This window comes from Temnothorax nylanderi, unplaced genomic scaffold (assembly GCF_030848795.1).
Source record: "Temnothorax nylanderi isolate EJ_2023f unplaced genomic scaffold, tnyl_v1.0 TNYL_tig0031_pilon, whole genome shotgun sequence".
Taxonomy (NCBI): domain Eukaryota; kingdom Metazoa; phylum Arthropoda; class Insecta; order Hymenoptera; family Formicidae; genus Temnothorax; species Temnothorax nylanderi.
Window position 1 is genome coordinate 126,649 of NW_027249093.1, and position 26,195 is coordinate 152,843.

General features: G+C 46.0%; 5 protein-coding genes across 8 annotated transcripts in view; 1 reads left to right on the forward strand and 4 right to left on the reverse strand.

Moving 5' to 3' along the window:
* The window catches only part of LOC139770546 (elongation factor-like GTPase 1), a 34,361-nt gene extending 29,903 nt beyond the window's left edge, over positions 1-4,458 (reverse strand). The window contains exons 1-3 of the mRNA XM_071702558.1: positions 975-4,458; positions 623-745; positions 211-359 (exon numbers count right to left, since the gene is read on the reverse strand). Of these exons, the coding sequence (XP_071558659.1) occupies positions 211-359; positions 623-745; positions 975-3,514 (2,812 nt within the window). The 5' untranslated portion in view covers positions 3,515-4,458. The remainder of the gene's footprint in view (positions 1-210; positions 360-622; positions 746-974) is intronic.
* A 1,069-nt stretch (positions 4,459-5,527) lies between these two features.
* Positions 5,528-9,782, reverse strand: LOC139770564 (very-long-chain 3-oxoacyl-CoA reductase). 2 transcript variants are annotated; one of them, XM_071702593.1, is made up of 5 exons: positions 9,432-9,782; positions 8,983-9,133; positions 6,965-7,340; positions 6,463-6,806; positions 5,528-6,304 (listed from the first exon to the last, which is right to left on the reverse strand). In XM_071702593.1, the coding sequence occupies exons 3-5, from the start codon at positions 7,337-7,339 to the stop codon at positions 6,049-6,051; spliced, it is 975 nt and encodes a 324-aa protein (XP_071558694.1). In that variant the 5' UTR covers position 7,340; positions 8,983-9,133; positions 9,432-9,782; the 3' UTR covers positions 5,528-6,048. The 2 variants fall into 2 exon arrangements, with proteins under 2 accessions (XP_071558694.1, XP_071558695.1); XM_071702594.1 differs by lacking the exon at positions 9,432-9,782 and having other exon boundaries at positions 8,983-9,147.
* An 843-nt stretch (positions 9,783-10,625) lies between these two features.
* On the reverse strand, positions 10,626-12,616 carry Alg3 (Alg3, alpha-1,3- mannosyltransferase). Of its 2 annotated transcripts, XM_071702587.1 has the most exons (3): positions 12,293-12,616; positions 11,159-12,186; positions 10,626-11,096 (listed from the first exon to the last, which is right to left on the reverse strand). In XM_071702587.1, the coding sequence occupies exons 2-3, from the start codon at positions 12,179-12,181 to the stop codon at positions 10,896-10,898; spliced, it is 1,224 nt and encodes a 407-aa protein (XP_071558688.1). In that variant the 5' UTR covers positions 12,182-12,186; positions 12,293-12,616; the 3' UTR covers positions 10,626-10,895. The 2 variants fall into 2 exon arrangements, with proteins under 2 accessions (XP_071558688.1, XP_071558687.1); XM_071702586.1 differs by having other exon boundaries at positions 10,626-12,186; positions 12,293-12,613.
* A 71-nt stretch (positions 12,617-12,687) lies between these two features.
* Manf (mesencephalic astrocyte-derived neurotrophic factor) lies at positions 12,688-15,335 on the forward strand. Of its 2 annotated transcripts, none has more exons than XM_071702604.1 (5): positions 12,688-13,001; positions 13,453-13,556; positions 13,642-13,766; positions 13,856-13,997; positions 14,084-15,335. In XM_071702604.1, the coding sequence occupies exons 2-5, from the start codon at positions 13,472-13,474 to the stop codon at positions 14,260-14,262; spliced, it is 531 nt and encodes a 176-aa protein (XP_071558705.1). In that variant the 5' UTR covers positions 12,688-13,001; positions 13,453-13,471; the 3' UTR covers positions 14,263-15,335. The 2 variants fall into 2 exon arrangements, with proteins under 2 accessions (XP_071558705.1, XP_071558704.1); XM_071702603.1 differs by having other exon boundaries at positions 12,767-12,982.
* LOC139770542 (sushi, von Willebrand factor type A, EGF and pentraxin domain-containing protein 1) lies at positions 15,202-26,168 on the reverse strand. Its single transcript, XM_071702546.1, has 31 exons — positions 25,237-26,168; positions 24,813-25,100; positions 24,432-24,687; positions 24,060-24,248; positions 23,681-23,845; positions 23,147-23,545; positions 22,867-23,067; positions 22,497-22,745; positions 22,111-22,359; positions 21,826-22,035; positions 21,667-21,761; positions 21,258-21,585; positions 20,983-21,195; positions 20,710-20,871; positions 20,343-20,639; positions 20,033-20,169; positions 19,862-19,961; positions 19,589-19,802; positions 19,364-19,521; positions 19,135-19,223; positions 18,961-19,070; positions 18,667-18,839; positions 18,379-18,593; positions 18,094-18,301; positions 17,785-17,958; positions 17,577-17,668; positions 17,369-17,505; positions 16,337-17,240; positions 15,936-16,107; positions 15,675-15,863; positions 15,202-15,570 (listed from the first exon to the last, which is right to left on the reverse strand). Exons 1-31 carry the CDS (start codon positions 25,528-25,530, stop codon positions 15,392-15,394), a joined length of 6,846 nt encoding a protein of 2,281 aa, XP_071558647.1. The 5' UTR covers positions 25,531-26,168; the 3' UTR covers positions 15,202-15,391.
* Positions 26,169-26,195: the final 27 nt, after the last annotated feature.

The following is a 26,195-nucleotide window of genomic DNA, read 5'->3' on the forward strand; positions in this document are numbered from 1 at the left end:
TATTCCAAAAATATTTTTTTACTTTTCCAACTTAGAGTCAGCTCACTATGTTAATAACGCGATTAGGGAACAAGAGACATTGATGTAGATATTTTGAGTTACGCATTTACGACTACGTGACTTAAGAGAAGCTCGGAGATGTACGTGTTCGATTATTTAACAATATACGTGAGAGCGACTAATCAGTAACAATTACACATAATTACTCACCGAGAACGTCGGAGTTGACTAAAACGCTACAGCTGTACATCGCCGTCATCAGTCGAGGGTGTCGTAGGCTGAAGATCCGTCGACAAGCCTCTTTACACGCCGACATTAATTGACCGCCCAAGTGTCCCTGGCTCTGGCCACCGGAATCGCTGCAACGTTTCGTACATCTTATAGCATACACTTATTTATACATGCATATGTAGCGTTTATTAAATTCTTAAATAACGCGCCCAAATATGACCTCCTTGCTTAATTTCGCTCAATATGAAAACGTCAGTACTATATGATGACTATATATATATATCTTCCAGAAAGGAAGCAGAAGCAGTGTCTATTTTGTTATAAGAGTATTTCTTGATCGCAGATATCAATTTAAGATGCGAATATTTATTAACCATTAACGCATATTTACCTTTGTAAAGTGTCAAAAATTTCCCACTTCTTCAATACGAAGCAGACGCCCATCATAGACTCCTCGCATAAGGGGCCAGCCAGAGTAGCAATTTGAAATCCGTTGACTATACTGTTATCATATCTGAAAAATTTATATAACATACGTATTATTATCATCCGGAATAAGTTTCAAGGAGGTAATCAAAGTATACATTTCGTACATATTTATTTTTTGCGTTATTACAGCATTTATCATTGCTGTAAGTTTATATTTATTAAATTACGTTCATCGCATCTTAAATGCTCGTCTATTTCAAACGGGATATGTACAATAAAATGCTTTTACGTTAATATTTTTTAAAAATACTTACACTGCTCGAGAATCGGCATTCGTGCTTTGCTGCTCCCAGAACTCCTTATGGCTGTAATCAGTCTCGTTCAATAGGATATTCGGGCCGCATTTTCGTGGCCCAAACGACCATATTTTATCCAGTACGTTATCCTTCCACCCCGCTTCGAGAAACGCTGCTCGCAATTCGTTCTTGAATACCTTTGCTTCTTTCTGCATTTTATCAGACATGGATCTCTCGTTGGGTTGATTCTCGTCAGAAATATCCTCGTGTTCCCCGTTCTCCTCTGTATACCTGTCGCAGGAGCTGTCCAACAATTTTATCAGATTTGCATTTTTCTCTAACAATTTTGTTACGTTTTCTGGTAGAGGTTTCGCGTCTATCTCAAAACGACATTGCCGGTTCGACGTCCAGACTTCGAGGTTGACTTCCATCGCCTTCTTCTCGATCGCCTCGTTCACCATGTCGAGTTTCGGAGGTGGCACTATGGTCTCGCGGAACGGCACGATCGGATCAGACACGTTAATATCGATCTTGGCGTATCTCAGCTTGAGATCCTCCAGGCATCTCTCGAGATGAACCTCACCGGCGGTGCTCAGAACGATCTCGCCAGTCTCCTGCATGTGAACCATGGCGCAGGCGTCCGCTTGGTTCAACAGCTTCAAACCGTTGATGAGCTTCGGCAAGTCGTTGGGATGTTTCGGCTCCATGGCCACCCTTAATATAGGTACCGCGAGAGAAGTTAACTCCGTGAACGAAGGACAGGCGATTGTCGTCGAGAGAGTCGCGGTCTTCAAAACGTGTTCTTCGAGATCACCGATTCCGAAAACATTACCCGCCGGTACGTTACTCACGATCTCGAGCTCTCTTCCCATGAGAATGTACAATTTATTTACGGTTACCCTCGTGATGTGTCTGCCGGGCTTCAAATCCTTGAGCACGAGGGACGGATCCACCTGCTCGCCCGCTTTCTCGCGTTCCAGGGCGATGGTGGGATTATGCTTCGGTCCTAAAACAAACACCTCATCTCCGATCTTTATAGTACCCGAATATATTCTCGCGAAGGCCACTAATGTACCGTCCAGCTTGTCCTCGATGACATCCTCACATTTTACGTCCTGGACGTTATTGGACATTATTGGAGACGGATCGCGAGACGTATCTTCCACGTGATTCTCAATGGTGGTAGAATTCTTTTGCTCCAGTCGCTCCGCATGCTTCTGTCGAACGATTTCTCTTCTTTGTGCCAGTTCTTCCGGTGTTAAAGACTTCGGTTTGTTTTCAGGTAGCATGTCTTTCTCCGCTGGAAACATTTTCGATACGAATATAATAATCGGCGCTTCTGACGATGGACTGCACGATAAGAATGCCTTTTTCAATCGCTGCGTTTCAAAGGGCAGAGCAGAGAAGTCGTTGTTCCCGCTTATCAGTCGCTCGATTTTCTCGTCGGTTAAATTGTGCGGCGCTGGAACATTCTCACATACCATATTGAGACAATTTTGCGCCAGGGGAAGCCACTGCGAGCAAACGGCCTGCAACTGTGCTTTCGTATCTGTGTGCCTCAAGTCGCGCGTTGTCAACTTAATATTTAACTTTTCAGCTATAGTCGGCAATTTATCTTTGTCTTTTCGTATCACTATAGTCTCGTACAGCGCCCAGATATTGTCCAAAATCAATTGCACGAAAAGCGGTTTCTTAGCCTTCTCCTGAGCTCCCTTCATAATCCTCTTCGTTTTGCTATTTATATAAAAATCCCCCCACAATGTCTTACGCAGAACCTTGTCGCTGAATCCCAATTTATTCGAATAAATTTTCGCGAATTCCTTAATACCAAATCCCCAGCCGTCGATTGCACTAGTGAAAAGAACGTTTCCTTGTTCCGGACAGAAATATAAATTTGAGTCGTCTAACTCCTCCAAACCTGATTGCCAATCAGCCAGATCCCTCTCGTTTACCTTGCTCGACGTGGCTGCAGTCGTTTCTTCGCGGTCCTCGTCACGTTCCATCACGTCGCTCGCAAATAACTCGCCCATAATAGCGTTCACTTGCTCCAGAACCTGCGTCAAACGCACGTAGGCGTCCAACGGCGTCAATTTCATTTCTGTAATCAGTCGGTCAACTTTATTCAGTACTAAAATAGGCTTCAAACCTTCGACGTAGGCTATAGACAGGGCGCTACGCGTCTGGGGACATACGCCTTCCACCACATCGACTAGGATGACAGCTCCGTCCGACAGTCTGACCGCTGTGGAAACCTCCGAGGAGAAGTCCACGTGTCCCGGGGAATCAATCAAGTTTATCACATGGTCCGTCTCGTTGTGCACATGATGCAGCGTTATGGAGCTGGACTTCATCGTGATCCCGCGTATCTGTTCGTCCGGCCTGCTGTCCAGGTACCTGAGCTTGCCAGCCAGCTTGTTGGATATAATGCCGTTGCTCGCGACGAGAGAATCCGCCAGGGTGGTCTTCCCATGGTCCACGTGCGCCAGGATACATATGTTCCTGATACGCGTAGCATCATTTTGTATCTCGCTGAGCTTCTCTAGGCTGACAAGGCGCATCGTTACTCAGAGATAAGAACGACGGAGGTAGGAATGCGAAACTCGGCAGGATTATGTACAAATGTACATATATATGTGTCTCCTACGTGCTCGTACGCTCTACAATACCAGCGATTGCGATAACGAATGTAAACGCGTGACGCGGTACGATATATATACATATAATTCGACCTAGGCTTATTCTACGGGTGAACGTAGAAAAACGTAAACTTAAGTTAATCGGACCGATATCGCATACGCGCGCACGTGCCCAGGTGCCGCGGGTAAACACTATTTCAGTTTATTCTCTCGCCAACAAAGCGCGTAGGGTTTGTTGAACGCGAGGATGTAACGCAGGTTGAACGGCCTCGCTGTCGTCGTGCGGAACATGCCAGCGGACATCGGTTATCGGCGCGGCGGAACGAGACACGCGCGCGCAACACACACGCGGACACGGGTGAACGACGAGGCACCGGGTCGGATCCTCTCTCTTCTCCTCCTTTTCGTCGCCGATGCGTCTCGTAACGCTCGACCAGCGCAGCGGTAGGCGACTGTGACACTTGGCCGCCCACTTGGAGAGGTTAGGGCGCACCGGAACGTGGACTTGGCGCGCGCCGCTTTCCCGCTCTCTCGTCTCGCCTCGTTGTGCTCGGCCGCGCGACCGACTTTCCAGGTATCCGCCCGCGACACGCTTGAATTCGGCCTGGGACCCTCGATCAACGCGATCCCTCGCTCGTATCGTACGGATCTGTACGGATCGACGAGTGTTCAAACTGTTCAATCGTGATTATCACGAAACGTGCGGGCGGCGCAGGTACGGAATACGGACGGCCATATTGCGTCGGCGCATGGCGCATGGCGCGTGCAGGGAAGTGCGCGATTCGATTTGCGCATACGAGACAAAGAGAGACGAATAGCAAAGAGAGAGAAAGACAGAGAGTGGATTATTCACTCAAAAAGAATTTCTTTTTCCCTCCGGCAAAGTCAAGGGCAACATAAACTCCCATTAGTCTAATCGATGATTAACTTGTCAATTATCGTACCGCCAGTTGATTAATGAATCAAGTTAGATTAATGTATCTACTATTTCACTTTGCTGGATAAAATTATTTATCTTTTATTGTTTAATTGTAAGATTAGAAATCTTGCTTCGAGCAATTAATTCGCTGCTGGTTGAATTGATCGCCGATTAATCAGAGTTCGCGGTTAGAGTTGTTCTAAGAACGGTGAGACGTTTGATAAAAATGCCGCATTGTGTCACTCGAGAGATAAACTCAAAGACTAGTAGTAGTTAGGTAAAGTGCGATCCGCGATCGCGCGCCTTTCGAGCGATTTATCGGCGAGTCTCAAGCCCGTTTTTTACTCACCTACGTTTCCTCACGCTTATTGTCGCCTAGAACGTAATTTAACGCCTAAATCTCGAATCGGACAAAAGGAAAGAGAAAGGAAACAGGACAATTTAAAAGGGATGTGAAAAGCGTGACAAACAGAACGCAGCGCCGGGCCGTGGACACGCGACGCGCCATTGTTACGCACGGTCACGTGACGAGAACTTCAAAACGAATTTCTGAGCGAACTTCAGAGCGAATAATCGGTGCGAAATTTAAAGTCGAACAATTCGTTTTATCTGTTACCATGACGACGATCGAGATTTTTCTGAGATAAACCCTAGAATACAGATAGATCTTAAACGCTCGTAAACACTCGATAATTTTCACACCTTGCCTAGTGGACATTATTTATTACATTACGGACCGTAATTTCAGGAGAGATTTTAGAGAAATTATTCGGAAGAGAGATTTAGGAAATTTAGGAGAAATTATTTAGCAGAGAGATTTGGGACATTCGGAACCGTTTAGCGAACGATTCGATGATTCTTACTATAATCTTGTCCAAGATTTGCATATGTCTCTTCATATCTCTTCATGTTTCTTACAATATTGTAATCATACGACTGAAAGCTTTTTTTTGTATTCGAATTGTGCTTTCTGTATAATTTCACGGCGCGCGTTACGTCAATTGGAAACGTGTCGGTCATGTATAATTAATTTTATTATCGCAATCACTGTAGATATGTAGGTACAATGTACAAAATATATCGAGGTGTTTTCTCAAAGACTATAGCGTCAAATTCAAGAATATCGTTATCATTAATTAGTTCTTATATAAAAGACGAATGTCCTTTCTATCCGTTTATAACAGACCTGCAAAAACTTAACAAAAAAAAAAAAACACTATTGTATTCCAATCTAAACAGTACGCGTTAACGAAGATGGATCGTTTTTATTTTTTATCTTTCCTTCTTTCATTGTAATCGGTGTTATAAGCTTGTTGCCTTGTCTTAGACAGCAGGAAACAAAAAATTGCGAAACCATCCATCTTTTAAAAAGAGATATTTTGAATGTGAAAAGCTGTCGATGGAAATTTAAATAAATGCAAAGCAGTAGCGAAATAAGAATAATTCGAGGGCGACTGACGAAACAGGGCGCCGCATTACATTAACTTATTCATTAATTGATTAACAAGGAAACGACGTTACAAAAACGCGCGATCTCTCAATTAGAGAGAACGTCCTCTTGCGAGGAGTCTACCGGGCTTTTCATTTTCTTGCGAAGAGCTCGTCCCCTTATGTTGAGAATCGTCTTCGTCACTAACCATACCGCTCCCGTTTCGCACATGTAGCGCAGCGCGTTCACGAAGCCGAGGATCAAGTAATGCGGTGGATATCCGGTTGTGCGTGACTCGATGCCGACCGTTCTTAACGTCGCCTTGACGAACGTCTCCGGAGTAGGCGCCATCCACGTTGCTCTCCTAAGGAAAAAAAAGGACAAAAATATTAAGTACGATTGGACAGCGAAAATTGAGCGAGTCAGAAGAGTTTCAAATTCTGTAAGCATTGAAAAATAGAATAGAGATAAAATTATTTCACAGCTTCCTTGGAATCAGTCCGTTATGTAAGAGACTCTCACTTGATCTTGGACATCTTTGTGGCGACCGGGCCGGGTAGAACGCACTGGACGGTGACGCCTCTCGGTGCGGCTTCTGTAGCCAGATCGGCGCTGAGCTTGTCGATGTACGCTTTACTGGCGGCGTAAACGGCCAGATATGGGCTCGGGATAGCCGCGGCCATTGAACTCACGTTGATGAGCACCCCTTTCCCCCGCTGCATCATGCCGGGCAGCACCGCTCTCGTGACTCCGGTCATCCCAGCCACGTTCAGCTGCAGTATTCTTGCGATGACTTCCTCCGACACTTTCGTGAACATCTCGGGATGGTCGTAGCTTGCACCGGCATTGTTGACAAGGACGCCAACCTGTTGGAAAATATATCCTGGTTATTTTTAAAGAGATAAAATTTTTTATCATTTTACATTTCTTTAAAAAAAAAAAAACAGTTTTCTCTTCGTCTTATTTGAGGAATATTTCTATCAATGTGATCGAGATTTACCATGAGTTATATAAGATGTGTTACCTCCAAGTCCTGCGTCGCTTTTCCGATTTCAGCGTAAACAACCTGGCCTTCGGTTAAATCAGCTTCCACGACGCGAGTCTCCACGCGATACTTCCGCTCGATCTCGGCAGCTGTGTCCTTCAGCTTGGACAAGGATCGCGAGACCAAGACAATGTCCATACCCTGCTCGGCAAGTACATCGGCGAATGCTTTGCCAAGGCCATCCGTCGCGCCGGTTACTACCGCCCATTTCCCTTGCGTTCGGAAGTCAATTCCAAATCCGAGGCTCGGGGCGATCAATTTCTTCCACACTTGAATCCCGACCTTTACGATGAGCCTCAAACTGACGAGCGCTACTATCACGAGAAATATATTCTGCCACCAGACCAGCGTCATTCTATAAAATTCAAGCAACAGCACGTGCGTGTCAGTGAACAGTCACGCAGTTACGCGATCGACCTTTATAATTTGTTTATAATTGATTAATTTAATCGCGGCCAAACAATCGCGGCGAAACGTGACATCCAACTATCTGTGTTTCTCAAAATAACGTTTTAAAAAAAAAATCATCTGCATGAACATTTAATTATTCCAGTTAAGCTTTATTTGAATTTAAGTAAATTATCATCACGCCTGGCGTGATTGTCGGACGATATCAACCGGTATACCTGCCAGTCACTGCTGATTTCGCTTTAATGACCTCGTGTCATATTATCAGCCGACATACGCTTTCGTTATCATTCGACATTTTTTGCCTTGCTTTGGAAAAAAAAAACCTGTTGCTCATGTCCACCTACTTGCATTTTAATCTTTAACTTTAACTTGTGACTTATCTTTGCATTACTCATCAAATCATGCATTACGTTTTGAATCACTCGTATCAATCTTTGACTGTTTTTCTGCTTAGATTTCATTTCCTTACGCAATTTATTTCTCATCAGGCGATAGATAAACTCGCTTATGTAATTGATATTCCGATTCTCGAATCATTCACAGAGAAGCATGCGATTCTTCTATGCGCATTCGTGCAAGACGAATGTTCAGCGTTTCTCATTTTTCTTCTAATAGTATCTTTATTTTTTACATTGCATGCTCCTCACATACTTATTATATATATTAGATACTTTTGTACGCATACGCATTCGTGCAAAAGGAGCATTCAGCATTCCTCATCTTTCTTTCATTACATTTGTAGTTTTTAAGTTGCAAGATTCTTTCATATATCAGTCATACATAGAGTCGTAGGTGCTTCATCATGTGAATACTGGATGATAAGCACAAATGTAGAAGGCATCGATTCGTTACCATACAATGCAAAAATCAACATACAATATTCATTCATTATATTGGCAATCCATTACGTTAGTCGCCGTCATAGAAAAATCGAACCATCGCGTACAGGGGCAAAGTCCGCGATGGTTCGACCGTCAAAATTTTCTTATCACGGCGCACAGCGATAATATTATTACATTACTTAGGTGACTCGTGTTTCAAAAGGAAACAATTTGACACACGCATTCTTACACTGAGAAAACAATGTTGTTAACTTGACTAAAATTTTCAACTGATTATAATTTTTTCAATTGAAATATTTAAGTATTTGAATCAAATTACGTCATGTTAGATTTAATATATCGTATTTAATTTAAATATATAAATATTTCAATTAAAAAAATTATAATCAATTGAAAATTTTAGTCAAGTTAATTAACAACATTTTTTTCTCAATGTAAGTTTGTCAGGGAGAAATATATAAATAACAGCATTCTGACACGATCTACTCGCGTTAATTGAAGGTTAAATGAATTAAAATTGTCTCATTGGCTTTTCTATTTTTAAAAATAGATACTTGAAAGTTTTTAAATTAACTTTAAAGGATCATTCTCGCACATTGAAAAATGTAATTAATACAACGGGCAGATCCGCAGAAATTCATCATAAACCTCCCCAGAATTTCATCGCGATACAGCTTTCTCCAACGTGTTTTTATACTCCAATGCGCGAGGCGATCGTGCCGGAACACTTTCTCACTTTCTCACCTGAACTCGACCTTTACTGACAATCGACTCCTTTTCCGGTTCTCCCAATCATCCAACGATGAATAGTAAACTCCGTTCTTCACCGGGGATGCACAGCGGGCTGCACTCTCGTCTCGGGGATTAAACGTCAACAAATGTACGCGCGGCAAGACTGCTCGATAACGACTGACACGTTAGATATATATATAGCGATATCTCATGAAAATTATGCTAAGACTCCATAGACGCGGCAACGCCGTGCGGCAGAGTGCGTTGCCCAATCAACAAATTTTGATTTTGCCGGAGGCGACTTGCGGCAGGCTTCTGATTGCTCAACACACTCTGCCGCACGGCGTTTCCGCGTCTATATGGCGTCTTAGCATTACGAAGGGCAAGGTCGCGCGTGGCAGGTCGACGACTTAACGGTGAACGAGCCAGGACCGGTCGAGAGACGAAAATGCAAAAGTTACCACTTGCGGAAGGGCGACGATTCCGGCTGCCTACTTTGATGACTGCCGGCGTTGTACTGCGTTGCGAAAGCGGTCGCGATCGATGCTTTTGTTCGGAATCAGGCTATCAGCGACGCTCGGCTCGGGAACGCGCGGGCGCGCGCGCGCGGATGCACGCACGCACGCAATGTCAGGGCTGGAACCAGTTCCCACTGGCTCGCCAGGAACGTCCCACCCCGCCGGAGGAAGGTAGCGGTGTCCACGTGGCCGAGCAAAAGATTCGCCGTCCCGAACGAAAACGGCGGTGGGGAGGACCCGACGCTGATGAAGAGAGAAGACGATTCTCTCTTTGACACACTTCCGCTCGCGGCCTCCTTCCGCAGACTCCACACACGATTTCTTCGATCTGTGCGATATCGATGGCCGTGATACACTCCGGTTTTTTTATAGGCGCAGATAATATTCGAGGAAAAACACCTGGGCGTGCTACTTGAATAATAACAAGTCGCCTCCGCGTTTTCTACCGGAATGAGAATGATGTTTTATGATGCATAGCCTGATGGGGAAAAACGATACACTTTCCTGATGAAATAATCGACCGACATTTGTTTTTAATAAATATTACCTGTCCTGAATTTCGCAGAAGTCTTCGGACTTGTGCTTCGGATTTTCGGAGTTGTGCTTCAGGTATTCTCGTATTTGTGTAACGTTATATTAACTGCAGATGTGGACGTCCGCACAAATATAATCAGCAACTGCTGCATGCAATATTAAATATTAAATATAAATTTTTATTGCATTCATTTCAAAGCTACAATTTCAATCAAGGAGTAGAGCTTGCTCGTACAAGAATATAATTGCGCAAACATGTAATCCACTGATGGTCGCGCAATTATTTTCATTTGTTTTTCTTTTAGTTTCCTGTATGATGTATGATACAAGCTACAGCAATTATCATTAAGTCGTTACCATTATAAATTGAAATGGCATGTAGATTCAAGTTCGATTTTATTAATTAGGAAAAAAAGTTCCAGACACTGAGGTCTAATTTTACTTGCAAATACCATCTTTACAGGCAACAGCGAAATACCTGTGTAAAAAAAAAAGATAAATAACGTCAGCTCCGAGTTTTTTTTGTTTCGCGTAAATGATGTTTCTAAAAATGTCGGAGAATAGAGTGGAGGTGATGCCGAGAACGTGTTCGAAAACAAGATGTAACGCTTCTCCACAATTTATTCCGTTCATATACAAAAGGTATATTTTACATACATAATCGCGTGTTTCTAAATACAGTCTTGAACAGTCCTATGTAAAACACAAGGTGGGCACAAAAACATCTCATATGTATTGGGAGACGGACGTTAAGTAACATCGGTTAGAAAGATACGTTACTCTATGTATTTAATACATAGATTATACACAGGAATACGATTGTGAGATAGAAATGCGTCATACATACGTGCGCTCTTTCATTTATCTTTCGATCTATTTTTTAGGATGCCGTACAGCAGAATTATATGGCACAGATGCAACGCCGCACTGCTGAACACCGTGCTCGGATACGTGTTCCAACATAGTTCTATCACACCTAAGACGGTCAGTTTGAGGACGGTCTTGTAGTCGGTGCACCACGCGATGTACGGTAACGTATGGTAGTACCATATGTAGAACTGATAATGCAATGATCTGCTGAACATAATGCCGATGAAATTCGCGACGAAAAGGGGATAGACGAACAGCTGACTTACGGTAGACATGTCCACCTTCTCCTTCTTACGAAGCTGAGGCTTCAATTCCTTCCCGACGTACTTCAATTTCGCGTATGACTTCATGTAGGTGATCCAAACGGGCGCGCAATACAGCAGCGTCAGCATGTGCAGGAGCAACAGAGAAACGTGCAGGTACGGATGAACGAATACCTCTTCGGGGAGGAACCTCCAGTTTACGGTCCACTTGAACTCGAAGACTCTACCCAAGTTAAAAGCGCCCTTTATATAAGCGATAGGGTTCTCCAGCAAGAACGGAAGACCAAGAATCAGCTGTATTAACGCGCAGATAGACAGGTGTATCAGTGTTTTGAGCGTTCCCAGCGTGCACAGGTAAGCGACGAGAAGCGCCGGTGCGAACAGCAGGATGTTCATCTTGATGGAAACGGCGAGGCTGTACAGCGCGCTACCCAAGTACCAGCGGCTGTCCAGGAACGCATTGATAGATGCGTACAGCAGCACCATCGCCACCGGATCGTTGAAGAGCCTCAGAACGAATATCGAATGTATTCTGTAGGAGGTGCAGCACATCAAGATGATGACGTAGGGCGGCACTTTCTTGGTTCGCGCGTAAATCCGGAAGACCAGCATCAGCGTGATCACGTACAACGCCGCGAAGAAGTACTGCGCTATCCTTATACTGGCTCCGCGCGAAGTTATGTAGTAAAGACCGGAGAAAACGTAGACGAAACCGGCGGGGTAAACCAGCGGCCCGGTGTCGCCCCGCAGTTTCGAATAGTCCGTCGTGCCGTTCAGGAATCCCTCGACTTCTTGCATGTAGGCTCGCCAGTCGATCTCGGTGTATGGCACCATATAGATGACCAGCACGTTCAGAATGATCTCCAGGTAGATAAACAGCTTCGCCGTTAACGGTATCTTTCTCGGGTCGGTAAGGAAGGCGACGAGCTGCCGCCAGTCCAGGTAATTCTCCAGCCAGCCCTTGTTGCCCCTCCTCGAGGACCTACCGGCATTGAGGTTAGGCCTCGCCTCCCTACGAGGCGCCATCCCGCCTGCAACACGCGTGACACGCGTCTCCCGTATCGTTCACTCCGTTTCTCAAATATGTATAAACATATATAAATAGATACATGAGAGATCTTTAACAGCGAATATTACCTCGGTTGCTTCTCCGTGATCCCGTGATTAAACCTGAGAGGTTAGCCGGACGGCTTACGATCGGTTCATCCGCGTGACGACGAGTAACCAGCTCGTTGGAACGGTAATCCGTCACTTTTCATCATTAATCTCCCACGGGAGCCGCGAGGAAGGTACTCCTCCTTCGTGTCCCACTTGCCCAGTGATAAATCTGTATTTTCCTCGGTGCAAATATTCGCGGAACCCTTGCGGAGTAAACATGGCGATCGCAAGGTAAACAGAGCCGCTGTTCCGCAACGGTTCCCGTCGAACCCGTTCCTCGCGGCTGAACTTTCCGACACTTTCCGTATCGCTCGTCTCTTTCTTCCAACCGGCCCGGCCGTTCGGCCGTTTCACTCCGAGTAGTCCGAGTGCAGAAAGTGCGGCGCGGTGCACGAACCTCTCTCCCCATGGCCGCGCGAAAACGGTCAATCGCGCGGCGGCGCGCGCGCGACCCTCGACGACGTCACGACCAATCGGCGCGCGCCAGCTGGGATTCCGGGTTTTTGACAGAATCCAACGTGTCGCGAGGCGCGGAGGCGAACGTGTCGCGGAACAATTCACGGAGCAATCGTGCGTGTGGATGAATTAAAGTCGCCGCGCGTCGCCCAGCTGCCGAACGACGGAGGCCTCGCATCGGGAACATCGTCGATTTTCAGTCCGATCGCAACGGTATGTGGCTCGCGCGAAGGTAACCTAGTCCCACCGGAGACACGTACGCGTCAACATTTCGACATTCCGCGTTTTTTGCCCCGTTGACGATCTCGCGAATCTCTCCTTCGTCACCCTCGCGTTTTCGGCGACCGCGAAATTGCAAGTAGGACTCTCGCGAGGATTGGAGTAAGCTTGGAACGTTATCTGTAACGTCTTCCGGGACGTAACAGGAACGCCGTGATTTCGTTGGATCGGGGCGACTTCGATCAAGCTTCGATTAATTTAAGTCGCCCTTAGTGACGAGAATTTGTAACGTTGCGAAGTGACGTGGCGAAAGATTCGCTCTAGTTGGCTTTCTCTTGTCCCCTTTTGTGAGAGATAAATTGTTTAACGCGTTGTCGAAACTTTGTATGATAGTGTGATAATTGAGTACGTTAATATTTATTTATAAGCGCTTTTTAATGATTTAATAATGTTATTGTTAACAGAACACAATAGAACAGAAGGATGAATACGTCAGTGTCGCTGGTGCTTTCCGTATTCCTCGGAATCGTGTGCGCCGTTACGGCGTTGAAAGAAGGTGATTGCGAAGGTAAGAATCTCTCTGAGACGTTTATCTTTATATTTAAGTTTACGCAGAATTTTATGGCGTTCCTTATTCTTATGCTATTTTACAGTATGCGTCGCCGTTGTGGACAAGTTCAGTCAGACACTATCGGCAGACGTTAAAAGTGACCCCAAGAAGATCGAAGCAAAGTTTCGAGATTACTGTAAAGGCACTAAATCAAAAGAAAATAGATTTGTAAGTATAAACATGTGGAGACTAAATTAATATAGACATTCCCTCGGTTATTTATTTAAAATAATTGCAATTATTGCTTGTGCTTCCAGTGCTATTATTTAGGTGGGTTAGAAGAATCTGCCACCGGTATCTTAGGCGAGCTCAGTAAACCACTGTCATGGTCTATGCCCGCGGATAAGATATGCGAGAAATTAAAGAAGAGAGATGCTCAAATATGCGATTTGAGATTCGGTATGTATAACATTCGCGCGCTGTCGTCATTCTTATTGCGGATACAAAGTCGACCATCCCATGCGAAATTGATATTTTTGTTTCAGAGAAACAAATCGATCTCAATACGGTAAATCTGAAGAAGCTGAAGGTACGTGACTTGAAGAAGATCTTGAATGATTGGGAAGAGACGTGCGAAGGGTGTATAGAGAAGACAGACTTTATCAAACGAATTGAGGAGCTCAAACCCAAGTACTTTAGCGGTAGCTCGAAGTCGGAGCTTTGAAGGAATGTTCTCAATTTAGACAAGCAATTACGTTAGGATGGCTAAAATTTCTGTTTCCTTAACCTACGCAGGAATTGTTTACAGCATTTACAGGATATGTATTTATCTGTGTCTACATACGATTCGCGTATACAGCTTTGTTCTGAAAAAAATTTTCTTTTGAACAAACTGTCCAACGACAGTCTCTTAAACTAAGATATTTAGTTTCTATTGAATGGAGTAGAAATTACCGTAAAGCAAAAATTAGCATGAGACAAATGATAATGGGCAATGAAAATTTTGTTTTTGATCGCAACGTTTTTATATCTCAGTAATTCCGAGGGACATGTTAGTAACCTGATTTTCTCCCTGAGGCAGCCATGCTAATAATGAATCTATTTTATCGAAGGTGCTCCATTTTTATGACATCAACTTTAGGTGTAAATTAATATATACAGCGTTTATATACGAGAAATTATTTTCACACAGTATTTACTTCATTGCTCTTCCTCAGGTAGTGTAGTAATACGCAAATATGTTTGTATGATATGTCCGAAAACGATACTTCATACCAAAACGGGTTGTATGGTGTCGAACGATATGTGTAAGAGGTACTTTATCCACAACACCGTTGTATATTATTACGAAATTAGATTTTTTTTTCATTATCCGTTATGCACAAACCACAAACAAAATGTACAATTAAACTTATGGAGTATCTCTCATGGCCAGTATCGATGAACCGTCTTACTTGGACGTGCAGGCTTAACAATGCCAATTTTTGAGATAAGAATTATTTGTATCGATATACACCAACTTTTTCAGTAAAATGAAACGAAAAAAAGAGATGATAAAAATGTGTACTCGAAGTACAATATCCTAAAATTAACAATTACGATAAATCGCGCATAACTTATTGTAGATAAGGTATTACCGCATATCGCATAATGTACCACTCCGGAAATTCCAAACTGAATTATTTATTTCGTGATAAGACTGCGTAATTACGTTTTCTATATTACATTCGTGAGCCTTGATACAAGAGGTCAGGAAAAAAATAAAAAAAAAAGCATGTGTGTTGTTACAAAAGTGGAGATGTCGTTTCCCTCTTTACGAGGCGTTGTATTAAATCCCTCGTGGCCACCCTGAATTACATACTCCTACTTCCGTCACATTTCGGCAACTCGCTCCACTTCCCATCGGCTTGACACGTAATCAGTCCCCGCTTTTTACCGTCAGGACACACGTATGTCAATTGATCTTGAAACAAGTAGGAACGGCCGTAGAGCGCGATTCCCTGCTGGACCTGTGGTTTGCCACACGATATTTCTGCAAGTGATAGTGATCATAGAGTGAGATTCAGGTAGATTTAAATTCGTTCAATGACAAGATCGACAGATCTGCAGCTTCTTTTTTATATAATGGATACGCACTCGAACATCTGCCGTTCAATCTGGACCACTTTCCGCTTCCTAAACATCTCAGACTCGCTTGTCCGAATACATGATAACCCGGAACGCATTGATAAGAGATCATATTGCCGAAAGTGTAATTCCGAGTTCCGCTGACGTCATTCTTCAGTACCGCGTTAGCGAGAACCGGCGGGTTTCCGCATGCCACAGCTAGAAACGTTCAATATTTTGAACTTAGATATCTGAGAGTTTTCGTAAACAATTTAAAGAGGAGGAACATACGTCTGCAGGAAGGTAAAGCGGACCATCTGGCGTTCGACAAACAAACAGATCGTTCATCACCCTCGAGAATGTATCCGTGACGGCATTTGAAAACCACAACACTGTCGAGCGCTCTGCGATCGTTCACCTCATCGGTGCTGTTGCCGTCATCAATATATCCAAACTCTGGAACCTGAAATTAATTGTAATTTTATTCTGGAAATATGAATATGTCAAAGTTTAAAATATTGCGTGAAAAAAAGATCGTATATATTTCTATATGTTAAAGTTTAAAATATTGCGTGAAGAAAAGATCGTATATATTTCTCTTTCTTTTATTATTTTTTATAGTCTTGTGACACCTCGTTAATTTTATTTTTTTCTATATTCACATTACCCGTTGACATTTTCAAAAAACTTACTTGCGGAAGCGTGCATGATCTATCGCAAATATCTGTCGAATTATTCAGCAGCTGTTCGAGTGTAGACTCTTTCAGCGATAAATTCGAAACTTCCCATTCTGCAATCTCGTTGCACATCCATGTTATATTCGAGATCGTCTCGTCGTCGATCAATCTGTGCAGGTTCATCTGCACGCCATTTCGACATGTCAAGACTATTCGTCGCCCGTAACTGCTTCCCTCGACGAGAATCTCAAAGTCTTTGTATGCGCGCGTAACGGTTTCCTTGCTGTACCATTTCTCGAGCAATGTTGTATCTGCGTAGCTGTTCTCCAAGGCGGTTTCGTTCTCTAATCTCTTGAAAAATTTAAAAATCGGATGATCCGCAACAGAACAATTACGCGGTTCGCAGGAAGCAAAAGTCGAGGACCATCTCTCTTCCTCGATACACGTTCTGACTCGGTCTCCGATTAGTTCGTATCCCAGATCACAAACGACGATGATTTCCACGCCGGAGACGAACGTTTCCAGGGAGATCCCGTTCGCCGCGTCGCTCTCGTTTCTCCTCATCTCTCTTCGATCAGGCTCCAACGTGGCATCATCTCCTTCTATCGGAATTTCGACCGTAATGTTGTCTTCTTTCCTGAGGAAGATTCTCGCATTTGCCACGCGATTCGGCCAGGGACACGTGCGCGAGATGCAATCAGGGACGAAGCCCGTCCAGGTGCCGTTCACGGAACACTGTAGCTTGAATTCCATCAGTAGGTTGTGATTTCCGCGAAACTTGTAGCCGCGATGGCAGAAAAATCCAACGATGTCGCCGTAGTGATACGTTCTTTCGGAGGGGTCGTCGATCATGTTTCCCTCGGGATCACGAGCGGGGATCCGGTCGGGATTCGGAGGGACGATGTAGCCGTGCTCTATTCTACGCTCACAGAATGTTAGACAGTTCTCAAATGTCCGTTAAACTAAACTATTGCACTTTTTGGACAAATTCGTAATTTTATATAATAAAATATCGTTAGTGAGTCAAAGTATGTTTAAAGAACGCACTGTCTTGGCGGAGGACATCCGTAGGGCGTGCAAGACGGCCTCTTGTGATCCCAGACGCCAGTCTCCAGACAGGTCAAGTACCTCTCTCCTGTTAAACGGTACCCGGGATTGCACTTGAACTCCAGCTGCTGTCCAGCCTGAAATAATTGAACAATCCGCTCGAAAATGTAGGACGTTTCAACGTCACGACGTTTCCTTCTTGAAGTACCTGTATTATCGTGACATCGTCTCTCTCGTTCTCCTCTAATATGTATTCTATATCTCCATTTTCCGGGGCAAGCAGATTCTTACACGTCGTCCCTGTCGAAAGACGCAAATTTAGTCTTTAAGGTTGAATCTCGAATTATATTAGCCGCATTTTTATTCTCACGCTTAACGGCGAGCTCTCAATATCTTAATTCCGGTACGACCGTTACCTATGCAGAGCGGAGGCAGCCCGATCCACCTGCCGTCGGAATTACAGATGCGATGGGGGTTTCCGCGAAGCTCGTAGCCCTCGGCGCAGGAATAGTGTATCTCGTCCTCGAACGAATACGATTCTCCGTGAATACGTCCACGTGGGAAGTACCCCGGGAAGCCGCATTTTTTTTCTTCAAACAAAGAAACCGGAATCTTTAGCCTCGCGGTCAAATCAAATCTATTCCAATTAATGATTGAAGAACAATGGCCATTCTGCCCTTCTTCTCTGCGCTGTAAAACGATCACGGCAGGGAACCGGAACTTACTCGTGCAGATCGGCGTATCGTATCCCTCCCATTGGCCGTGCTTGAGGCACTTCCTCCCGAGGGATCGATGTTCCTCGCCACCGAACCGAATCATGTATCCGTTGTCGCAGTAGTACGTTACCTCGGACAGATCATCGCTCACTTTAATGTTACCTTTGAAGGGCACCACGGGCAAAGGGCAACCGCGACAAAATGGGCTGGCTAAGATCTGAAAACGTGAGATATCGTCGTTAAACCCAAAAGAGAGAAGAGGACTTTGTAGCTCGACAATTAACGCATAATTACAGCAACGTCACCCTGAATGTACTGCTGCATCTGCGCCCAGGCCATGAGGCTTCCGTGGTACTTCTCGCAAGTGTTCCACAGTTTCGTCACGTCACCGTCGTCCAGAAAAACGTCCCACATGTCCAGCAAGCCGAGCATCCCTAGAAATGCCTCCGATTCGGAGAAACCGCCGCCCAGGCGATCCTGTTCCTGTCCGATGACGAAGGATCCGTTGGCTGAACGGGTTAATATCCGGAATTCCATGATTTGCTTTAGGCGGAGATAATTCTCGATTAAGTGCGTTGTTACCTCGCACGACGGTTCCCTGGCCCAGACCGACGCCGCTGTCTTTGAGGTTTCCATCGACGGACACGCGCCAGGAACCGCGCTCGCTCTCCCAAGTGACGCACAGGAAGTGCCAGTTACCATCGTTGATCTTGACGTCGGTGACGACCTTCTCCCCGTTAACGTACAAGACCAATCTGCAACGACAATTAATTCGGGAGAATTAATCGCGAGTTTGAACGCGTGTTGGCACTCGCGTTTTCGCAAATAGAACTATACTGGTGAATTTTTCACCGAGAATTTCCACGAATAATTTACCCGTTATAGTCTGTCAGCGTGAAGGCGTTGTCGTGAAACGTCGTGGCGTACGACAATACGGTACCGTAATTAAAAGTGTCCATCGATTGCAACCACAGGCAAACGGACAGCTGCAATTGATAAATTCGGTGAAACATGTTCATTATGATTCTCCCGAATTTTTTTTCGATTTACCTGAAGGAGATCCCTCGCGGGTCCTTTGACGGCCACGTAATCTGTCGTGCCGGACTTAGTGAAGTGCATCACGTAGTCGGACGACAGTTCTGCGACCGTCAAAACAGTCCTTAATAAATATTCCCTGCATTATCTATTTTAAGTTATTATCTAAAGAAGAGACTAAAACAGCTTCACAAAAAGAAGAAATTAACAAATAAAATATTCCAGAGTTGAAGTTTCAACTTGCCGGTTTCGCAGTCGTGTCCCGTGAAGGGAACCGGGCATTCGCAGACATAATCGTGCACGTGACTGATGCAGCGTCCGTTGTTCAGACAAGGCGAGCTCTCGCAGCGGTCGATCTTGGTCACGCAGTCCTCCCCCGTGTATCCGTCGGGGCAATCGCACCTGGACCGATCGTACATCGAGCCTCGGATCTCACGTTTCACGGCGTAAAATTGCGCGAAGTACCCACCTGTAACTTCTCCGCGTCGAGTTCTCCTCCTGGAGGTTGACGCAAATCGCGTTCGCGTGGCACGGCAGCCAGTCGCAGGGTAGCAGGTTGCAGTGCCGGCCCAGGAAACCGGGTTTGCAGAGGCATTGCCAAGTACCGTTCACGGTACGGCACGCGGATCCCTCCTCGCAGGGCGTGAACTCGCAATGATCCATCGGAACCTCGCAGAATTGACCTGAACGACACGTACAGGTGAAAAGACTCGTCGTAAGCGTTATTAATGAGAAACAATACCTTCGAATCCATCCCTGCACTCGCAAGCGAAATCACTTTCGGTGCTCACGCATCTTCCACCGTTCTGGCAAGGATTGGTGGCACACTCGTCCACGTAGATCTGCGAGAATTGATTTGCTGATTTTCTTAATCCGGATTTTATCGTTTCGAGTGTCTGACTTGCGTTCTTACCTCGCAATTAGCGCCTGTGTAACTGCTTTTACACGCGCACTCATATGTCACGGAGTTATGCTGCTGCGTCTCGCACACTCCCTCGTTCAAGCACGGCGAGGAGCCGCACGGATCCTTAAAACCCTCACATCTCGATCCTGAAAGAATAAATCGTATAGCGAAAATGCAGATTAATTTTATTTTAGGACAAAATAAAAGAGGGATTATAAATTATTAATTCAATTAAATTTAATTAATTTATTAACATTAATAAAATTTAGGAGAAAGAGAGAACCAAAAAAGATTGTGACTAAGTAACTGCGCAACCTACCCACATAATATTCGCGACACTCGCAAATGTAGCCGCTTTCATCTCGTAGGCATTGGCCACCATTTACACACGGATCCGTTCGACAGTCGTCGATTTCCTCGTCGCGGATCGGCAGGCAGTCATTGACGTCCGTGGAGCCGCGCTTTTCCGTCGTCGCGCTCGACGGACACGGCAAGCACTGACTCTGTCCGTAATTTGGCTGATAGAAGCCGATGTCGCACGTGAAACAAGGTTCCATGCCCACACGCAATCCGTGGTAGCGTTTGCGCCGAGAGTAATATCCTGGACGGCATACGGCTGCAGGGAAAGAAAGGGAAATGCATTACGACGTCGAGTCTGGTGTTTCCACCTTGCTTGAAGATCTTACGAATGCAATCATTCAAGGACTTCGCGTGCATCCTCTTCGTGAAGGTATACTCTGGACAAGGCACGCACGTCAACGAAGCGGTCTCATTCTGGTACTGGCCGTAAGGGCATGGCTGACAGGTCCTGGTAGATGAATTGTAGAAAGTGCCCGCGGGACATTTCACTAAAAAGAAAAAAATATTGGAATTGGAATGTATTTGTAAAATACATGGATAGATCTTTGTATAATCTTTGTATAAAAAAAATGCATGTTTCCGTCTTCTTTCGCGCTCACCGCAACTATGTCTTTTCAGCACACTTCCGGGATCACAAAGGTCCTGTGGCTCCTTGAACACGAGATGCAGATTCAGAGCGAGCCTCGCGATCTCCTGGTTGGTTCTATTGTCCAGCAAGTCCAGCTTTCCCATCTGTGCCATCGCGTCGATCCTCTCCCTCAGCTTCTGCACTCCCCGTTTAGGATTCTCGAAGTTCTCCTCGATTATTTTACCTACAGGAGATTTTTTTGCGCGTTATCTGACATATTTCACGGACGGGAGATTCCTCTCTTACCTATAAACTTGAACTTGATCTCTATCCTATCTCTTTTCCGCTTGTTAGATCTGGTATTATTTTTGTTCGAGTCGGGGCTCAATCTAGCTGCGCGTTTCAATTTCTCGAACATTATCGTTTCGGTATTTCTGGAGATATCGGTGGACCGCCGAGCTCGTTCGTACTCGGGCTGGAATCTTCGTCTTCTTATCAGATTATCCTCGAAATTCTTCGACGATGAAAGATCGTCTTCGCACTTAGGATCGAAGCTGATTAGATTACACTCGATGTCATTGTCGCACATTCCCAGCAGTTTCAATTTCAAGTCATTAGCAACGTGCTCGCTCAACTAGAAGGAACAATATTATATGAAAATTATACACCTACTTCAACAAATTAGTATTATTATATGTTAAATATAAACGCTCACTTCGCGAAGAACCGTTTGATTGTCGCATATCTCGCTCCCATTGCTTTGCAATATCACGTTCCCCTCCTGAGATACTGTCTTTGGCGTTTGTGTTTCTAGTCGACAGAAGAGATAAAATGCCAAATGATTGCGGACCTTCGATAAACTCGACATAAATACCTGAACATTCCAGCAGGTGATTATTTTCCCACGTGTGACCGCTCAAGTTACATCTCAACAGCAACTCGTCGTTAACGATATCGAGGTTCTTCGGCTCGATAGCAAAGTCGTAGCCATCCTCGCAAGCTACGACGCATCGCGTCTCGCGATCGCCTGACGAAGAACAGTTTAGCCGACCGTTCACCGGTGCCCTCAGACTTTTACACACGTCTGGGAAAATCACACCAGTACCAATTGTTATAGGCACATGTTGTTAAATACAGCCGTTAATGAAGAAACATGCACCTTCTACAGTAATGTTCAACACGCAGCTTGCCCGATTGCCGTACTTATCCGTCGCATTATAGAAGACCTTCGTGCGGCCGATCGGGAAGAGATCCTTTCCAGGTTGATGACTCTGATTGACGTTCACGGAAATCCTCGAATTGTCGTAGAAAACCGGCTCGTCCCACGTCACGTTCGCGAGGCCGCTGTCGAGATCGGTATAGAACGTCGGTGGATCGACGCAATTCTCGATTGTCGGTGGTTCTCTGTCTGCGAAGAAATTGAAAAAAATATTCATTTCTCTCATATTCCTCTCGACACGTTAATTGTTGACCAATCGTCCTTTCAAACGCGTTTCTCAGATCTTAGATACCGGCTTCGTTGGAACCACATTGCCCGTGGCTTACCGAGGACTTTAACCTTGAATTTGCATCTGGCCTTGTTGCCGCTCGCGTCCTGCGCGACGTACACGACGACGCGCGTGCCGATCTTCGCCTTCCAGGGCAGGGCAACGTGAGGTTTCGTCCACAGGATGGGCGACTCGTCCGCATTGTCGGTCACCACGGGCACCGTCCAGTTCACGTACGCGTAGCTCTGTCCCTTCGCGGTCCCCTCGACGATCTCAGCCGGACACACCATGGAGGGCGGTGTCTTGTCTGTACATTGCGTTCAAAGTATGTATCGCGCCTTTTAACTAATTTAATTTATAGGCAATTCGGTCGAGGCTTAAATCTAATCATGTTTCTCGTGGCAAAAAGGCTCGATTTCGATATTAACCCACGCAACGATTGACGCTACGACGCTGGGACCAGATCCCCGTGCGTCCGGTGCATGATCTGTTGGTGGGTCCTTCCAGGACGAAGCCCTCGTCGCAGACGATTGTGCAGTTGGTAGCGAAGAGTACTTTCGTCGGGCCGGTGCACATCTCCGGGGTGACGTCGCCGTTCGCGATTTGCGGCAAAGGCTCGCATTTCACAGCTACCGTAAGAGACACAGCGTTTCCGTTAATCCCCCGATAAGTACAGGATGTTGAAAACATCGTCCTTTTTTCCCTTACCTTTGCACGTGACTTTCAGGCCGTCCCAACGGGACAACGGCAGACAGTTGCGCACTTTGCTGCCGCGAAGCTGATAGCCGACGTCGCAGCGGAATTGGCAGCGCGTGTCGATCGGATACACGGTGGAGTTCTCCTCGAACTGGTGCTGATAGTCCTCGTCGTGCTCGCATTTCACGCGGCCGTGCGTGGGCGCGCGTAAAGCCGGACATGTCTTCAGCAAGCACTGCGGCTCGTTGCCGGACCAAGTGCCGTTCTTGCCGCAAAGCCGGATGCTGTCGCCCGTGAGGTGGAAGCCGATCCTGCATCTTACGCCGCACGCCGCGTGCACCACGTTGCTGCAGGCGCTCGCCTTCACCAGATACCCGTTTTCCGGGATTCTCAGCTTCGGGCACGTTATAGCTGAAAAATGTACATCCACCTTATCTCGCGAATAATTTGCATTTGTGCTAACAATCGCGCGAGGAGCCTTGGTATCTATCCAATTAAATATCACATAACGATTCCAGGTTTGTTATGAATGCACGTGTAAATTACCCTCGCACTTGTGACCGTCCGTGGTGAATCCGGAGGCGCACACGCAGTCGACCACCGAAGTCGCGGGTACCTTGACGACGACGTGATTCGCATCTGGACAGGGGACACACGCGGCGGTGGAATCCCCGGAGGTATTTCCCGAAGCGTACGTCCCGTTTGGGCAAGCTGTCGCGGGCACGCAAAGAGAGAACTTCCGGAATAAAATGTATATTATCCGAATTATAAATATACGAAAATATAGAAAATAACATAGAAAATAATATAGAAAATAATATAGAAATAATATAGAAATAATATAGAAAATAATATAGAAAAAAGACGTAATATCTATGAATCAGGCGTGTCAATGATCGGCAGGTCAAGACGCGTTTCAACCTACGTTGGCAAGAGCCTCTGAGACCGGAACCGAAATAGCCGGGTGGGCAGATGCAGGCGTAATGGCCAGTTGCGGTACCACAGGTGCAGGTCGCCAAGTCGTCGCAGCAGGTTTGCTTTACCGTGCTATCCGAGCAAAGGCCGTTGCAATCGGTCGGCAGAGTCAGGGCCACGTATTGCCCAGTCTTCAAGTCTGCGAAATTTATCACTTAAAACCGGTTCCTCTTATCCGACGAATTTAACGCCTCGCAATTCTTATACTCAGCTTCAACCCAGCAATCCCTATTCTCTAAATTGCAGAATTTAGACTTCGCGTGTATACGGAATACTTAAAAAACTCGACATGCAACATAGCTTTCAATGGGAAGAGACGCACCGCGATGCAGGGCGCGACGCGCCAAGGCCTCGAACTCCGCGAAGCTGTCGAGGAAGTAGCTGTGCGTGTATCCGGGATGGCTGGCGATGTCGTGCAGCTCCTCCACGTTCCCCGTGCGTATACCGAAGGTGAACACGGTCGCTCCCGTGTTCTTCAACAGGTCGGCCGCGGGTCGCGGGTTACCGCCGTTGCTGAAGCCGTCGGTTATCAGGAACACCATCTTGGTCGCCGTTTCGCGACCTTTCTCAAGGATCGCCTTGCAAACAGCGGAAACGGCCGGTTAGACGTGATTTATCGAGCTTTAATCGATTTTCGTGAAAAAAGACGACGCGTTATCATCTCACTATCGTGACATTGGCGAACGGAATCGGTGATACTTACTAGCGCCTCGAAAAGCGCGCCGCGCGTGTAAGTTCCCCCGCCGCTGTAGGTGATATTGCTGAACTGTTTGTTCAGCAAGTAACACTTGTGATCGTTGGGCCCGTGTCTGGAGATCTGATCGACGTTGCGGTACACGTTGCCCCGACCGCCGAAGGTGACCAGGGCGATCCGCGCGGCCGTCGCGTCCACCGTAAAGTCCGACAGCAGCTTCGTCACGAAATTCAGCTCGCTGCGGAAGTTCTCCGCGCCGACCGAGCCGGACGCGTCCACCAGGAACACCATTTCCACCTGGTACCGAATCGTCGGTGCGCTCGGATTAATCGGAACATCTATCTCTCTGCTTTTCTTAAGCTTCGCGTTAAGTTTCGTTAAGAGCAAAAAAAGGGGGAAAAATATGTTAGATCTGTCTTATATCTTGGTCTACCTGATCGGTTTTATTTCGCAATTGGTCTATGTGCATCTTGAAAAGGCGCGACAGGATGTCCGCTTTACTCTTCAGCATCCTGTCGGCGTCGTCCAGACGCTCGTACCAGTAACGCTGATCCCCGTTCGTCTGGCTGGAATTCCGGCCCAGGAAGGTCGACGAGACATTGTTATCGCTAATACCGATATCCAGATCGCCGTTCGATTCTCCGTCGACGTCGTCGACGCGCTCGGCGATAATCGAAAATAAAGAAAGCACTCCAACTATCAGCGGTAAAACTCTTGAGAATCCCATTGTTATGTTTCACGATCACAAATGATACCCAGCGATATCTCGCATTTAAAGACGAGCGTTAAAGTTCTTGCTTTATTATTGCGTCTATTTACAGATCGGAGACGATTGGAGAACACATCGTCTTCCCGTTCTTCGGCAGAGAGGAGAGAAGAAGAGGAAGAAGCTTGTACGCGTCTAATTCAAGATTCTACCGTTTTAAGGATCGTCGGACATCGTTTTTGCAATCATCGTCGCAACCACGATGGAAACCGGATGGAATCAGCGTCGCGGGAACTACTCGGTACTCTGGTTCTCTCGGGGACCAGGGGATTCAAGATCGCGAAAAAACACGGATGGAGACTTGGAGACTCGCGGGTCAGTCGAATAGAGACGAGGACGTTACTGAGAGCGGCGAAAAATCGCCGGCTGTAAAAGAGCATAACGTCTTCGACGCGAAGACAAGGGGGCCTCTGTTCCATCGAGTTCCTTGACGCGCGCGCGTGTCTGTGAGTGGTCCACGCGGCTGCCCGATCGGCCCGATCGGCCCCCTCGATCCGATTGTACTCGCCAGCCACAGGCTGCGAATAGATTCAGACGTCAATTTCTATTAACGTTAATTCGCGTTGACCGTCAGACGACCGCGTCGACGGATTGGAAATCGCTTCGCGGAGTTCCCTCAGCATCAT